This window comes from Drosophila hydei, unplaced genomic scaffold (genome assembly GCF_003285905.1).
Source record: "Drosophila hydei strain 15085-1641.00,03,60 unplaced genomic scaffold, DhydRS2 tig00000237-arrow-arrow-pilon, whole genome shotgun sequence".
Classification (NCBI taxonomy): domain Eukaryota; kingdom Metazoa; phylum Arthropoda; class Insecta; order Diptera; family Drosophilidae; genus Drosophila; species Drosophila hydei.
This window is the reverse complement of record NW_022045691.1, coordinates 573,529-590,775: the sequence shown is the minus strand read 5'-3', so window position 1 is coordinate 590,775 and position 17,247 is coordinate 573,529. Positions and strand designations below refer to the sequence as shown.

General features: G+C 41.1%; 2 protein-coding genes and 1 long non-coding RNA gene across 4 annotated transcripts in view; 2 read left to right on the top strand and 1 right to left on the bottom strand.

Moving 5' to 3' along the window:
- Positions 1–63: 63 nt before the first annotated feature.
- On the bottom strand, positions 64–2,171 carry LOC111593467 (asparagine synthetase domain-containing protein CG17486). Its single transcript, XM_023306229.2, has 2 exons — positions 1,609–2,171; positions 64–1,550 (listed from the first exon to the last, which is right to left on the bottom strand). Exons 1-2 carry the CDS (start codon positions 1,977–1,979, stop codon positions 212–214), a joined length of 1,710 nt encoding a protein of 569 aa, XP_023161997.2. The 5' UTR covers positions 1,980–2,171; the 3' UTR covers positions 64–211.
- Positions 2,172–2,396: 225 nt separating this feature from the next.
- LOC111593466 (atypical kinase COQ8B, mitochondrial) lies at positions 2,397–7,070 on the top strand. Its single transcript, XM_023306228.2, has 3 exons — positions 2,397–3,467; positions 4,550–5,369; positions 6,253–7,070. The coding sequence occupies exons 1-3, from the start codon at positions 2,765–2,767 to the stop codon at positions 6,803–6,805; spliced, it is 2,076 nt and encodes a 691-aa protein (XP_023161996.2). The 5' UTR covers positions 2,397–2,764; the 3' UTR covers positions 6,806–7,070.
- A 1,425-nt stretch (positions 7,071–8,495) lies between these two features.
- The window catches only part of LOC111593418, a 103,637-nt gene continuing 94,885 nt past the window's right edge, over positions 8,496–17,247 (top strand). For both annotated transcript variants that reach the window (XR_002751037.2, XR_002751038.2), the window contains exon 1: positions 8,496–8,639. This is a non-coding gene — a long non-coding RNA (uncharacterized LOC111593418). The remainder of the gene's footprint in view (positions 8,640–17,247) is intronic.

Genomic DNA, 17,247 nt, shown 5'->3' with positions numbered 1-17,247 from the left:
TGTTATATCATATAACAATCTATCAATATAACAATCAATCAATTTCTAACAATCCCCTCAGAAGTTCGCTCACTGTTATACAACATCTCTAGTTCAGCAATCACCTAAATTATACATAATCTGTTATACAATTTACACTGCTTCAGCTAGAACTAGATTCACATCCAATCTATTATACAATTTTTACTATATAGAGAGTTCACTGTAGTCACTAGAGCTGCAAGGACTCGAATCGCAGATAGTCCGAGAGCTGCGCCGCCTGCTGCTTCTTGTCGGCGATGCGCGAACCAAACTGGATGGCGCGCTTCTTGAGCAGCGTCGCATCGCGCAGTCCCAAGCTGTGGCCGTAGAGGCGCAACAGCAGCTTATCGCCGACGCCCTCGGGCAGGGCGTAGCAGCAGCGCTGCTGCGGCGCCAGCGAGCGTACAAACTGCGATAAATGTTCCTCAATGAAGGGAGCCCGCGCCGTCTTGCCGCAGTCGGCAATGATGCGATCGTCACGCGCCAGATTACGTGCGGGTATGCGCTGCCAATCCATTTCCAGTTCCTGGCGCAGCGCCAGCTCGCGCGAGTCAGCGCTGGGCGCAGCTCTGCGCCAAGCATTGCGATGCCGCGTATAGCCGCCAAACAGCTCGTCGGCGCCACTGCCCAACAGTGCAACGCGAGCCGTTGAGCTGGCTGCAGCAGCGGCAAACCAAAAGGCACAGCCCAGCGACTCGTCGAGCACAGTTCGCAGCGGAAAGATGAGCTGGCGAATGTGCGCAGCGAGCTGTTGCTGCAGCTGCTGTCGGCTGACGTTCACCTGCAGCAGCTGCCAGTTGCGCTGCGGGCACAGACGCTGCAGCTCGACGAGCGATTGCAGCGATGTTTGGCGATCCGGCACATCCCAACTCTGATCCGGACCGCCTGCCACTCGCTCGAACGCCACATTGATGAGCTCAATGGGCTCCGAGTGGGGCACGTATTTGTCAGCAAGTAAGGCGAGAATGCTGCAGTCTATGCCGCCCGAGAAAAGTACGGAGATCTTGGCATGCGTGCAGCTGCCACCTGTGGCAATGCACAGCCGACAAACAGGCGCCGTATGCAGCACACGCGCTGCCACCGATCGTTGCAGCAGCTCATCCAATTTGCTCAACGCCTGCTGCAAGGCTTCGTTCTGCAGCAGTCGTTCGTAGAGCAACTCCGATGGCAATTGGTCCGCTGCTAACTCATACAGATCATAGCTGCTCGTCTGCCGCGGCTTGTCCAGCAGCCAAGACGGCGCAATGGACTGTTCCAGTCGCGTGCTCCACTGCATGGCTGACTCCAAGGCAGAGAGCTGTTGCTGTGTCTGCTCGTTCAGCTGCTGCCAGGGGTATAGACAACACTCATTGAGCTGCGACAAGCGCAGCTTGTAGAGGCCCAACGGTGGCAGCTCCATGGCAGCGGTGGCCACGTGCGGCTCCACGTGGCACGATGTGCTCATCAGCTTAAGGCACTTCGGGTGGCGTTCAATGATTAATGAATTTCTGCCTAAGGCGTCGCGACAAAAGTATAAAATCTGTTCACGTCTGCAAGTATGGTTCGATTAGCAAAGCCGTACAGGGTATATTATAGTGTCATACTCACCTGTTGTACAGTATCAGGCAGTAGGGTCCTTCGAGCTGCCGCAGCAACGCCACCAGCTGCTCGTCGTTATTGCTGCTCAGTTTGTTTAGCTCCCCCAGCAGCCAAGCGCTGTCTGCCACGCTCTCCAGCTTCTTCTCATCCAAATTATACAAATCGCCATTGAAGAGCAGCACCAAATCGTGTTCAGCTAGAGGCTGCTTCTGTGGCGCGGCGCCTTGTTGCCACAGAACGTTGCCGGCCAGCAGTACATTGTCAATGATGAGCCTATCCTTGACGTCCGGTCCACGATTGTGCAGTAGCTGCTCTAAAGCGCTATGCAAATGACAACTGACATCGCTATTTTCGCTGATTGCACAGAAAATGCCGCACATTGCGTTTCAAATTGTAAACATTGGCATGTGCCTGTGCTTGCGAACCAGTTCAAATGAGCGTTTTGTGCCTAACAGCACCATTTCGAGTACAAGCCAACATTCAAAATTTTGAGATGTTTTTCATAACTTAGCTTACAGCAGTTTGATTGAATTAAATTTAAAATTTTTTAAACATAAGAGCATACCACCAATTAAATGAAAATATTTAAGCAGCCATTAGCGTTCACAGAGCTCTTCAATTCTGCTAGCCTTTGCCAGCACTGCAATAAATCATGTTTGTGGACCTGTTCTGCCAACAGCTGATTTCAAATTTGGCAACTAAATTTTACTAACAGTTTCGTAACGAAAACTAAATTTTTTTCGTCTTTCTTTACAATAAATTACATTAGCATTTATGAATGACCATGTTCATCAATATTGAGCTGATGAAGTCCTGTTGGCTTTAACAGAGCTGTTAAGTTTATTAAGCCTTTGCCAACACTGCCATGATCCATGTGCAATTGAACGAGTTAAACTTATTTGGCCAACAGCTGATTTTGAATTTCGCAACAATCGTGCAAGTTTATTTATTTATGTTTACGTAACTCAAATACAAACCATTTTTTTTATTTTATACACATTTTTGAGCGTGTCAACGCACACAGATGCTGTAGTGCGCCAAAAGTTGTAGCCACCGCCACCAACACCCGGCAGCAAGCAAGCAAACAAAACAAACAAGAAAGCGACAACAACAACAACAAGAACAACATTTGATCGCCCGCTCGTTTGTGAAGCGGTCAAACGAGATGGCACGGTCAGCGCAAGACGTGCTGGGCGTGCTGCGCGGTCTGCAAATAGTTGCGGAGGCGTGCGGACGCGAGCATCTGTCGCTGACTAAGCATCTGTGGAGCAATTCGAGTGTGCGCGAACTGATCTCAGTCAATGTGACTCAGACGGTGGACGCGTTGCGTGAGGCCAGCGAACAGCCAGCAGATCGATTGCGGAAGGCTCAAGAACTGATCCAGGAGACCGGGGAACGCGGCTACGTTGTTGCTCACGGCTTGTGCCAGCTGCTGGAGACCAAATTGCCCTCCGATCTGAGCGCGCTACAGCGCCTCAATTCTAGTGGATCAAGTGGAGCTGCAGCTGGTGGAACAGCTGCTGGTGGCAGCACAGGGTCTGGCCAGCGCTCGAGTCGCAGCCATTTGGATGGTGCCGATGCAGCCACTGTCGATATCTCGTCTATAACGCTGCTCGAATTCGAGGAGATCCTCTCCAAGCGCAACATGAACCGCAACGTTAGCCTACGCACGCCCAACACACAAACCAAGCAGCTGCCCAGCAGCGATGCGACCTCAGCCAAGGCCAAGGCCAAGGCAGCAGCCATCCCACCCACGCCCATTGGCGGCGATGGCATTCTGAACAAGGACACCGAATATGTGGACAATCTGATGCGCTTCGTTGCCGGCAGCTCGACCGTTGCGGCAGCCGAAGCCGCTGAGAAAAAGGGTAGGCATGCGGCGGAAGTTCTGTGTTTCAATTCCATTTTGAGTGAATCGTAAGCATTGCCATTGCCTGTGTTCCAATTCCATTTGTATTGCTTCCCGCTCTCTGAATGGGAAACGAGCTAAAATTTCATTTTCAATGAATTGGCATTGCCTGTGTTCCAATTCCATTTGTTTGCTTTGGCTGTCTGAAGTTGATCTGTCTATAATCTTATTGAATTGGTTGCCGTGTTTCATTCCATTCACTCACATAATTACTAGTTCCATTTTCTGTGAATCTTCATTTGCATTCCTCCTGTTCCTGTTCCATTACGTTACTTTTCCTCTCATTCCCTGAGTCTTTTGCTTCCCCTCACAGTGAAATTGACGTAAATACTTTTGATAAGTTTCTGACTGTTGGGACAGCGTTTCATTTCCATTTGTTTTTCCCCTCAAAATGCAATTGTTGCGAATTAAACTTAATATGTCTCATATTCCAATCGTTTCACTTTCATTTCTAAAGATTTCTTGCTCGTATTTCAATTCCATATATTCCCAATCAAAATGCAACTGTTGCAAACTAAATTTGTCATGTTTCATGTTCCAGTCATTTCAGTTTCATTTCGTGTTTTTTAAATAACTAAATTTATGTTTCACATTCATATCGTTTCACTTTCACATAACATTATTTCCTTTGCTCATACTTCAATTCCACATGTTTCCCAATTGTAATGATAATACAACTTACACTACACATGTTTCACATGCCAATCGTTTCACCTTCATTTCCAGCCATTTTTAAACTGAATTCGGTTTGCTCGTTTCTCAATTCCATTTGTTACAGACTCGAAATGATGTTACTACAACATGTTTCACATGCCAATCGTTTCACCTTCATTTCCAGTGATTCCATTTGTGTTCCGATTCACCCTCTCCACATTGACAGCTCCTGCTGCGCCCCGCCCCTTCCCCCAAAAAGGGCTTTCAAATTGCTTTTTGTTCGCTTTTCAGTTCCATTTGTTTTTCTACTCAAAATGAAATCGATACGAATGAAATTGCCATTTATTTCGAAACATGCTTTACATCTGACATGTTGCACATTTCTAGCTGCTGCAGCTGCTGCTCCGCCGAGGGACCCAACGTTGCCGGAGCTGAGCAAGGTGGCCAAGCAGAGGAGGGTGCCGGCATCTCGTCTGGGCCGGATGGCCTCGTTCGGCGGCTTGTTCGCCGGGCTCGGCCTGGGCACCATCAATGAGCTGACCAAGGGCGCCCTCGGGCTGGGCGGATCGACGAATATGCGCGACGCTCTGCTCAGTCCAGCGAACGCGGAGCGGATCGTGGATACGCTGTGCAAGGTGCGCGGCGCCGCACTGAAGATTGGCCAAATCCTGAGCATACAGGACACGAATGTGGTATCGCCGCAGCTGGCGAAGGCATTCGAGCGCGTTCGACAGGCGGCCGACTATATGCCCGACTGGCAGGTGGAGCGCGTGATGACCACCCAGCTGGGGCCCGATTGGCGCAAGCGTCTGCGCACCTTCGATGACAAACCGTTTGCCGCGGCATCTATCGGCCAGGTGCATCGGGCCACGCTGCTGGACGGCATGGAGGTGGCCATCAAAATCCAATATCCCGGCGTTGCCCAGAGCATCGAGAGCGACATCGACAATCTGGTCGGCATGCTCAAGGTGTGGGACGTCTTCCCCCAAGGCTTCTTCATCGATAATGTGGTGCGCGTGGCCAAGCGCGAGCTCCAATGGGAGGTGGACTATGCGCGCGAGGCTGACTACACGGAGAAGTTTCGGCAGATGATATCGCCCTACAAAGAGTATTATGTGCCCAAGGTGGTCCGTGAACTGACCACCTCCAGTGTGCTCACCACGGAACTGGTTCCGGGAGTGCCACTCGACAAGTGCTTTGAGCTTAGGTGAGTGCTGAACGGCAAAAAGTTCTATTTTTAACTGGTTCACTTTTGAGCCACTAGTTCACTAGTTCCGAAAAAGAATCTCGTGTAAATATGGTTATAAATATTAACTACATTCGATTTCCAGTTGTCTAAAGCATTATCAAATAACTGGTTCATTGCTCACTAGCTCCAAATGAAAAAGAACCAGCTGCCCATACATAGTCGCTGAATCACATTTGATTTACAGCTCCCTCAGGCAACGTCATAGATTAGGCAAAGAAGATTCTGCCTAACTGGTTCATTGTTCACTAGTTCCGATCGAAAAGAACCAGCTGGCCATAAGTAGTCGCTGAAACACATTTTATTAACAGCACCCTCAGCTACAGTCTTCGATTAGGCAAAGAAAGTTTTAGCTAACTAGTTCATTGTTCACTAGTTCCGATGTCATTTGATTTTTACTATATTCATTGTGTGCCTATTGCATTGGTTCATTTTCTGCCTCAATATTGCATTGGTTCACCTTGAAGTTCTACTGCTTCACTGGTTCAATTAGCAAAGATTCAAAAGCCCTTACATCCGCTGTTCACTGTGATTCTTTTTTAAGCTGATGTCATTGATTAGACAAAGATAGACATACATGTAGCTGGTTTATTATTCGTTTACAGCTCAACTGGTTCCTCATGAATTGTCCCATATGCCATATAATAGTTTATCTAGCTCTGAACTAGATTTTTACCTAACCTCACTTAGTGTTTCTTATGAATATTTAACCTCACTTGTTCAGTCTTTAATCATATTTAACCTCAATTTATTCTCTTTTAAACCTCACTTCTCTCTTAACTCTATTTAACCTCACTTACTTCTCCTTTAACCTAACTTAACCTCACTTTCTTTTTCCCGCCAGCTATGAACATCGCGCCCACATCGCCGCCTCGGTCCTAAAGCTCTGCCTGCGCGAGCTCTTCGAGATCGAGTGCATGCAAACGGATCCGAATTGGTCGAACTTCCTGTACGATGCGAAAAGTAGCCGATTGATGCTAATCGATTTTGGATCGACGCGATTCTACAAGCACGATTTCATTCGGAACTATCGCCAAGTGATCATCAGTGCCGCGCAGAACAATCGCAACGGCGTCCTCGAGATGTCACGCAAGATGGGCTTTCTCACCGGCTACGAGACGAAGCAAATGGAGCAGGCGCATGTCGATGCGGTGATGATACTCGGCGAGATCTTTCGTTACGACGGCGACTTCGACTTTGGCAAACAGAATACGACCGAGAGACTGGCCGCTCTGGTTCCAACGATGGTTGCGCATCGTCTCTGCCCACCCCCGGAGGAGATTTACTCCATACATCGCAAGCTGTCGGGCATCTTTCTGCTCTGTGCCCGTCTCAACGTTCGCATGAACTGCGTGCCCTTCTACAACGACATTATTTTGGGCAAGTTCAAGGATTAAGCCAGGATTGGTTTTCTTTTTAATTTTTTTTATTGTGTCTGGCAAGGAAATAAAGTGCTCTTAGTCTCTGGTTTTGGTCACTAAAAGGAAAACGAAATATAATAGATTCGCTAACAATTTTCTGTTTAGTTTTATAAAGGTTCCAGAATAAAAAACATAACCTCAATTTTCATTTTTATTTTAAATTTAGCGGTTAAGGATTCTGTGGTTCATTTCCAAAACGGAGTCAGTTAACCCATAAGTGCGCAACTTTTGTTTCTGTAATATGTAAACACATATAAATTTTATATAACAGTTTAATAAAAATTAGATATAGTTTGTTTCAAATATATACATTTTATTTACACTTAGATAAATAACATAAGGATATATTTAATTGCTTCTAAAATGTATTATTATGTAAATGATTGTATAAGGGTTGACAAGAACAGCACGAACTTGTTCTGTTCTGCACAGCTGTAGGTTTTAACATAGCTGCAAACTTAGCACAGACCACATTGAATCATAGAACTAAATCCAGTTCGGTCAACCCTCTCAAAGCAACTCTGTATTAACAGCGCGGCAAACTTAAAAAAAGGCGCTCAACAAAACATCAGCTGAGTCAATTGCAACTTTTTGGGTGTATCACAGGCGATATTTCAGTTTTTATTATTATTTCAATCCGTGCAATGTACACGTTGGAGTAGCAATTAATCAAGTAACTCAAATCAATTCAAAATTAACGGCAACACGCCAAACATTCTGTTCTGTTACCGTTAGCAACGGACGCTGTGAAGAACAGCGGCACAACAGTTGCCAAATAATGCTGATACATAAAGTGTCATACCCCTAGAAAGTGTCATACCCTGAACAGTGTTCTGATAAGACATATGAATCGATCAAGTGTCATGCTAGCATTAGCGTTTAACAGCTCCCATTGAGCATAACAGTGCCAATTAGAGTATTTGCGTTATTTTGATTTTAATTTGAATTGATTTCCTACGTTTTGCTTTTGCATTAACAACTTGTTGATTAACTAAACAATTGCATTTAAGTCGCAAAAAACGCAAGCATTTGGGCGTTGCAGTAAGCGCATTCGGCACTTCCAATGCAATTGGCCTGCCATAGATGACCAAATGCGTGGAGCATTCGTAAATAATAAAATGTCGCTACTCTCTTTTAAATATCATTTTCAGTGCGTTTTTGCATTTCGTGCGTGCCAGATCGTTCGTCGTGCACTTCGTGCGTCTCATACGGTGTGTGATCGGCGAAGTAGTCGCCGCCGCAGCAACGACAACAACAACTATAGTAATAATAATAATAATAACAACAACAAGAGACAGCGTTTTATGCACATGTCTGTGTGTATGTGTATTTTATTAAATTTAATTTGTGCGTTCTTTATTTATTTAAAATTATATGTATTTCTTTTTTGTTTAAATCAATATTTCTTGCCGCCTATTCTTGTTGTTGTTGCCGCTGCTGCGACTTAAAATGCGCGCGCGCAACTCAATTGCAATGTGTTTACAGTTACAAACATCCTTTTTTTTTAAATAGTTCGTCAAGTTTTATTTATTTTTTTTGTTTTTTGTTGTTGAGTGAACCTGTTCACCAGAAGCGAACTAAATTAGTGCAAAATTTTACAGCACATGTCATGTAAAAATAAATATATCTATATGAAAAAAAAGTGTTCGCATGTGTGTGTGTGAGTGTGTGTATGTGCGTGTGTGTGTGTGTACGTGCGTGTGAGGAAGTTACAGTTTAATGTTGGTTAGTCTCAATTGTCGACGACGAGGCTTTGCGGCTGATTGATGCCAGAGTAGTTGTTGTTGCCAGCTACTTTGGACAAACAAATGTAAGTATATGCACAAGTGTGCGCTCATCTCTGTGTGTGTGTATGTGTGTGAGTGCGAGAGGGAGAGGCGGAGGGAGAGTGTAAAACGAAAGCCGCAAGACAAAGTGCAATAGCAGCAGCCGTTGATCTTTATACGCCGCTGCCACTGCCGCTGCCGCCGCTGCTGCTGCTTATTTTTTATCAATGAAAGTGTTTTTGTTTTTGTTTTGTTTTCTTTCCTTCTTTCACGTCATTTTTTGGGTGCTGCCAACTTGTTGCATCTGCAAGCTGTGAATGCAGTTGGCTAGCGACCACGCTTAACTGCCTAGACTAACATTGTTTGTTGCTCTTTAAGCATTTGGCTTAGTTCAGTCTGAAGCGGGCTAATATTACAACTGTGTCAATACACACAGGTACGGACAGGTAAACACAGGTTTACACATCTACAAATACACACAAACCTATGTATATATCAGTGACTATATTCAATAGTCTGAATATATATAACTTTTTTCCTGCAAATTTGTTTTGGCTTAACTGCCAAATACCCTGCAAAAAAAAAGCATTTCTTCAATATAATACTGCAGGCCTTAATATAATATTTGAAATAGCCCATGTCTATGCATTTCGCTAAACGTATACCCTGCAAAAAGAAAACTTATGAAATAATCGAGTTTTTAATACATAATATCCAAAGTAAAGGCATCAACAAATCTAAAATAGTGGCATCAACAAATCTCAAATTTCGTATACCCTGCATAAAATTAAATATATAATATTTATATATATACCCTGTAAAAAAGTAATTAAACTGAAAATGTTTGAAAAACTTGAAATACTTAAGAGATAAGAATGGAAATCAGAATTGATCTTTGCTAAAATAACTGAAGAATTTATTTCAAGGCAGTAACAGGGTATTTGATGGTTGGTTTATTGTTTTCTATTATTTATATATACCTATATATATATTTTATTGTTTTCTATTATTTATATATACCTATATATATTTTTTTTCATTCTATATATTCTTGTATATATATATGCTTGTTATCACAGTTCAAGAAATAGTTGCTTACAGGGTATTTGCTAGTTCAGTCGTCTGTGCTTTACGTTTTTCATAGAGTGAACTCTATGAAAACGTGACATTTTCCTTAGCAACATTAAGAACAGTGTTTATTTATTTTGTTTTTTTTTATATTTTGTTTTTGTTTTCATTTTTATATAAATTTGTTATTTTTTGTTTGCATTTATTTATTGTGCTGGACTATCACAGCACGTCGAAAATAATTTATATACATATATACTTTATATATATATATATATATATATATATATATATATATAAAGAATATATATATATATATATATATATATATATATATATATATATATATATATGTATGTGTGTGAGGCAAATAAACTGTTTTACATATGTGTATTGAGAAATGCCGTTGCCAGCGACACCAGCAACAGCAATAACAACAACAACAACAAGATGAAGAAGAAGAAGTACAACAATCAGAAGAGAAGAAACCTTTTGATAATCATATCACGCAGTCCACTGATAATTCCCATTGTATTCCACATTTTGTGGTTGCCGCGCGTATTATCAGCAGTTCTCTCGCTCTCTTTTGCTCTCTCGCTCTGCGGCTCACTCTTTATCTGTCGCTGTGTCTTAAGAGCGTGCGACGAGAATTCGTTCAATTTATTTGTTCTCTTTTCTTTTCATTTCTTTTCTTCTTGAAATTGGAATTTCTTTGCATAGAAGCAAAAATTTGTTGTTTTTTTTTTGTTTTTTATTGCTATTATTAAATTTAGAATACAGTGAAAACTCGAATAGTTCGCTTGAGTTTATATAGTGGAGAGTACTATATAGAGTTGAGTTATGGAAAATAAAAATGATCGAAAAATTGAATAAATTCTTATAAATATAAACAGAATTATGCAGATCTTAAGTTAAGATACTTGTAGAAATTAAAAAAAAAAATAGCAAATATTTAACTCCATCTGGATCTCTTCCATTATTCTAGATTTCTTGCTCTATATTGTCAGAGATTGTTAAAACGTTTTTCACTTTATAACATCCACATATATCTCACTTTCTCTCTCTCTCTCTCTCTCTCTCTCTCTATAGCCTGGTCAACATATCCAAGACAGTCTGTCTGCCTGCTTGTTACTATGCAAAGTTTTCGCCAAGTTCGGCGCGCTTTAGTACGCAGGCAAACAAAGCTATAATTTATAACTGATATAGTTAATTATATATGCCCAGTTGTATCTCAGCTTATCTTAAAGTAAGGCAAGCATTTTAACTGCTTTAGCTTTAATGAGCTTTTTTTTTGCTGCTAAGCTCATGATAAAAATGAACTTAATGTTAAGAAGCAAAGAGTGTTGGATAAGGTGAAGCTTTTGTCATTGGAAATATTTAAAATGAAAACATAAATATCAAACTTTAACTTAGTGTTAAAATAACAGTGTTGAACAATGCAACGATTTGGAGCAACTTGACTGTATGCTAACTGAAATCAGTGTTGGAAACTGCTTAAATTTTCTTTTATTACTGAGAAAAGTTAGCCGAAGGCGACATTAACGTCTGGCCTATGCAAAGGCAGCAAATTGGAAATGAAGCCAAAGAAAAGCAAAAAAATCGAAAAACGAGAAAAAAATAAGAATACTAATAATAATAATAATATTAAATTATTGTGTAATTTACATTAACGAGCGGATGTCGTTGGCTTCTACAATATAATGAACCAATTACCCAGTTTGTCTCTTGATTCGATTGCTCGCACACAGCTACAAACACAAAGATACAAAGATACAGATACACAGATACAAAGATACAGATACGAATGCTGAGATTTGGTGCGCCTTTTGCGCTGCCATTTAAATATTTTCATTCATGTTGAACAAAAAAAAAAAAAAAACGAAAGAAATAAAAAAACACCCACTTGATGATGATAATCAACATTAAAAGCGTTGCGAATTTGCTTGCGAGATACAAGATATATAGAGCCATAGGTTAACAGATACAATATCTCTCACTCTCTCTATCTTCCTCTGGCTATCTGTCAGCTGTGTAGCATCTCAAGTGCCGCTTCCGCATTTGCCGGCCACCCACGTGCCAAGCGCCTTAAGTATTCAAAAGTATTCGTGAGTATACTCAGACACCAAATTGTTGTTTTTACTCGTTTCCTCAGCAGCCCCCAAAGCGAAACGTTTCCAAAAAAAAAGAATCAATTAATAGTGCCTGACTCGCAAATACCCAGCCCGAAGCCCCTGATAAATATATGCTAAGCGATAGTGCCTGACTAGAAGATACCCTGTACTTGCAAGCATTCTAGGCACACACCCACACACACATGTTGTCATGTCTAGTCTTCTTCTACCCACTGCACCTCGGCACTTTCTCATACCTTTTAGAATTACTTCGGTTCTAGTTGCACGATTTTAGTGCAATTTTCCGTCGAAATAGATTTATATACAAAAGATCACGACTCGACTACTTGAGAAACGAAAATGTTTATTAACCGTGTGGTCTTAATGACAAACATTTCTCAAGTATTTGAGCTAAGCCTTAAAGGAAATCAAGTTGAATTCTATCGAACTAAAGGAAAATGGAATCAGATATTGAAAGAAGACCAATATCACGGATAGAATATCGAATAGAATGACGAATAATAGAATGACGGATAAACAATTGAATAGTTAGTCGATTACGCAGAGGAACTGCTAGACAGACAGACGGATGGACTAAAGGCCAGGCAATTGGATATGGCTAGATCGAATCAGCTCATCCTTTGACAGTCGGACGGACGAACTGGCAGTCGGACAAAGAGGCAATCGGATTTGGTTAAATCGATTCAGTTCATGCTCCTCGTACAGAACATATATTGATCAGAGAACTTCCGTTACCTCTTGCGCATTATGCCCTTATTGACCAGTTTCAATGGGTATTCTAATATAAATATACATGTGTATAGAGTAGCGTCCAATCTGAACTGAACTCAGCAGCTGTCACTGGGTAAATATGACGATTAAATTCTTCAATTACGATTCGCTTGCGCGTAAATAGCATAACTAGTGTCTGGCTATAGACTGACTATTTTACTTATAACTGAATAAGTATGCAAACATATATATACACACACACACTGCATGCTGAAAGCCAATACCCTTCAATTGTGTTAGGGTAGTTCATTGAGAGCAGAAAACTTGTTACTCTCTACTCTCTACTCTCTACTCTCTACTCTCTACTCTCTACTCTCTACTCTCTACTCTCTACTCTCTACTCTCTACTCTCTACTCTCTACTCTCTACTCTCTACTCTCTACTCTCTACTCTCTACTCTCTACTCTCTACTTTCTACTCTCTACTCTCTACTCTCTACTCTCTACTCTCTACTCTCTACTCTCTACTCTCTACTCTCTACTCTCTACTCTCTACTCTCTACTCTCTACTCTCTACTCTCTACTCTCTACTCTCTACTCTCTACTCTCTACTCTCTACTCTCTACTCTCTACTCTCTACTCTCTACTCTCTACTCTCTACTCTCTACTCTCTACTCTCTACTCTCTACTCTCTACTCTCTACTCTCTACTCTCTACTCTCTACTCTCTACTCTCTACTCTCTAATCTCTACTCTCTCTCTACTCTCTACTCTCTACTCTCTACTCTCTACTCTCTACTCTACTCTACTCTCTACTCTCTACTCTCTACTCTCTACTCTCTACTCTCTACTCTCTACTCTCTACTCTCTACTCTCTACTCTCTACTCTCTACTCTCTACTCTCTACTCTCTACTCTCTACTTGAAGTTCTCTTTGCCTTTGATATCATTTCAATTCTAAGGGTATTCCCGCTTCGTGGTTATCTACCCATGATGTTTATCGAGCTGATTGTTGCTGTTGTTGTTGCTGATTCGTATTATTATTATTATTATTACAAGCTAACATATTATTATCGTTTTATTGTTTCTTGTGTGATTCTCTCGCTGGTTGCGCTGTTGACACTTCTAAGACGTTTTGTGATTGACACGTTTACTTGATTTAAGCACACACAAACAGACAGACATATATCTATATATATATATACATATATGTATAGTTGTAGCTCTCTTGACTTGATATATACGTGTAGATATATGTATATATATATATATATATATATACAAATCGACGACTTGACGAGTTTATGCACGATACGCGCGATAAAGTGCCGAGCCGGGAGGCCTTCGCTTGTAGTTGAAGGCACAGTTCAACAACTCGCAGTTGAATTCGTTTTGCGCAGCTATTAGATAATGATAGAGTAATAGAGTATGTCCCCCAGCTACACACCCCCACCTCACACACGGACACACACACGCATACATAGCACTGTTGGCTGCTAAGAGCAAAAATAACGTATACGCATACCGCTGTCAACTGGCTAAGGGCTGAGCTTGACTCGACGCGACTCGCCTCGACTCGACTCGACTCGTCGTTTATCCATATTTTGATTGTGCACGCAATTGAATCAAATCCTTGAATCATGATTAAAATTAAAAGACATCGCCTGACTTTTTACTTGTGCGAAAAATAATAAAAAGAAATCCACTTCTTTTATTACTATGAATTTGAATATTAATACCCTTCATGTTCAGCAGTTGCTTAGCTGGGTAGCTTGGCACACGCTCTTTGCGTGCCATTAGAGACAGAGTCTTTACTTTACTGAACTGATAAGTATTTTCTGTGCTCCCAGCTTGATCATTCATTACTGGAGTGTGGATTTGGAAGATAACGCCCAAGAATGAAGGGTATTCTCATATAGAGTTCTGTTCATAAAAATAGTAGTGCTTAAGGCTATTCGCTTATAGAGTTCTTTTGTAGTATATTTAACATTTTTTTATTTTACAGGGTATCTTCAAGTCTATCACACGCTCGATTTTCTTCAGCACTATCTTTCTAGATCTTCTGCAAGACTTTCATGGAATTATTTGTATTCATTTCACTTTCATACAGGGTAGTTTTAAGTCTATCACATGCTGGTTTTTTCTCATCTGATTTCCATCAGAATTTTGATATTTTCTGGATGCGAATTCCTTTTGGGTTTGTATCAATACAAAAACTTTCCATTGCAAGTTTTCGCGTTGGCTTGGAAAATTCGAGTTTTTCTAGTTATGCTGAGAACGCGACGATCAAAAGTAATTAAAAATTATGTCTTTGGCGCCAGTCGAGCAACAACAACGATGCGAAGATGAAGATGAAGAAGAAGTGGGAGGAGCAACAACTATTAAATACATAATTTATCAACAATTTTCATGCCAAGTCCAAGGCGTTTGTTAAGTGTTATTAAAATTACAAACAACAGTCAATGTGTGTGTGTGTGTGCGTGTGTGTGTGTGTATGCTGTGTATCTCTCATTTATAAGCAAGCTCGGAATCTATAGCCATGCTTCATGAATATGCAAAAAGTGGAAAAAATATAGCCAACGAATGCATCGAAGGAAATGCCGGATAGTTTTTCCAATCATAAATTATAGTGGCACGAGCAACGAGCAAGTCTCATTTTTTTCTTCTGCTTCCACCGGAAAATTGCTAACTAGACATTAAGCTAAGATATTAAAAACAATTATAGAGAGCAACGCCGGCTGCAACGAGTCTCAGCACAAATGACTAAGAGTTGCGCTTGTAATATTTTGAATATGTTATATTCTTTTAGCCGGAAAAAGATTAGGGTATCGAGCGACTCAGTAGCAGTTGGTAGAGCACAACCAGAAAGAGAGCTGTCTGGTAGCCAGTGCACGACTCGGCGATACCCGAACTTCTTGAGTTGCACTTGCTGCTGGCTTAAATTGTTGCGTCTCTCTATACACATTGCCTAATGCCCATAAACATAAGTTTGTCGCTTTAATAGTCAAGGCTGTTACTGTTTGGGGAATGGGAAAAGGTATGCACGACTAGCACATGCCCTGAACTTATATAAAACACAACTTGTTAGCTTTAAAAATAATAAACTAGAACAGCATTTGGGACTAGCAAGTGTTATTCAATAAAGTAAAGCTTTAAATATAAATTTGTCTAGCTCTGTAATGTAGAAGTCATACAACCTATATTATATATAACATATATATAAGCAAAGCTCCTGAAAAGAAAGAACGCTGTCTCATATATGTTGCTGTCATCGAACTGGCATACGCGAAACTAACAAAAGTGGTTCGCTTATCAAATGATAATTGGCATTGTAGTACTCATATATAAGCCGGCGATATAAGAAGTACTATACGCGATAAGGTAATTGGTAAATTGAATCATATTCGTTGCTTGCCCAGCGCCAGTGAATTTCAACAAGAATCTTGCACAGTAGTAGAAGTACGCACATAGCTGCACAATTCTCGATCTGTGGATCAGCGCCCATGATGTGGGCAATGTGCAGTCGAAATTGGCAGTCTATGCGAAGCAGTAGGAGTAGGAGAGAGGGAGCGACGGGGAGAAAGTGGGAGGGAGTGAACAGCTTGAGAGAGAGTGAGAGAGACAATAAGATAGAATGGGGGAGAGAGAGGAATGGCAAAAGAGAAGAGGTGCTAGTGAGATAGATAGATGGAGAGAGGGGACTGAGGGGAGCTAGAGTACAACCCGTAAAGAGATATGAATTGATCTAAGAGCAGAGGTGAGCGAGGAACACTGAAAGAGAAGAGATAGAGAGGAAGAGAGCTGATTAAGAGTGCTTACATATATAAGAGATAACAAGGCAGCGAGAAAGGGAAAGGAAAAGCGGGAGAGAGAAATAAGATCTGAGAATGAGAATTAGAATCAAAAAAGGCAGATAGAGAGAGCTGACTGAGAGTAGAGAGAAAAAAGCAAGAAACAAGCGAAACACAGAAAGACAGAGAGTGAGAGAGCTGATTGAGAGCAGAGAGAAAAGGGAGAGAGATAAAGAGTGAAAGAAAGAGAGTTAAATAGGATATGTGCAGTCAATGTGAACTTTGTGAACTATCGATAACTTTATCGATATGGAATTCCTTAGCTGATTTGAACTTTAACTGCTCATGAATCAGATTTGGAAAGTGCTTATCGTTTGGCTGTTGCATACCTGTTCGCACGATCGATATACCCTCGCTCTGGCTCACTTTCAATGGGCAGCTCTAAGCAAACATGAAAACTGTCGATATTTTACTTACTAATACTAATAAGAACGATAAATTGTTTGTGTATACTGATTTTTCTGCTTCTTCTTCATCTTCTGTTTTTAGTTTGTATTGAATTTGGCTTTTTGCTGTTGTTTTTGGTTTTTTTTTCTGGTATTCAAATTGTTGGTGGTCTGGTATTTGGTTGTTGTTTTTGGTAAATGTTTTGTTAACTACAAAAATTGTTTAAACAATATAACACTTAAGCAGTGAAGCGCACGGCGCGGGCAGCAAATCAAGTCGAAAGATTTTTAATTTCAATATTCGTTTACATTCATAAATCGACGGATCTGATTGGATTAGCATACCATATCTTAGTGGCGTTATTCAAATCAATATAGTAACATAAAGTTATATTCATCTTAGCTGATCTTCAAATCTGCATTGATCTATATTGACTTGAGAACAGGCGGATCTGCAAAACATGTTTTCTGATATCATCAGAATCAGCTTATTCCAACTATATATAA

What these genes read in the sequence shown, in the direction of transcription:
- LOC111593467 (XM_023306229.2), bottom strand. Translation starts at nt 1,979, where the DNA reads ATGTGCGGCATTTTCTGTGCAATCAGCGAAAATAGCGATGTCAGTTGT. An exon ending in TGCCTGATACTGTACAACAG is followed by an intron (nt 1,551 to 1,608) that starts GTGAGTATGACA and finishes CCATACTTGCAG; the next exon opens with ACGTGAACAGATTTTATACT.
- LOC111593466 (XM_023306228.2), top strand. Translation starts at nt 2,765, where the DNA reads ATGGCACGGTCAGCGCAAGACGTGCTGGGCGTGCTGCGCGGTCTGCAA. An exon ending in CGAAGCCGCTGAGAAAAAGG is followed by an intron (nt 3,468 to 4,549) that starts GTAGGCATGCGG and finishes GCACATTTCTAG; the next exon opens with CTGCTGCAGCTGCTGCTCCG. An exon ending in GACAAGTGCTTTGAGCTTAG is followed by an intron (nt 5,370 to 6,252) that starts GTGAGTGCTGAA and finishes TTTTCCCGCCAG; the next exon opens with CTATGAACATCGCGCCCACA.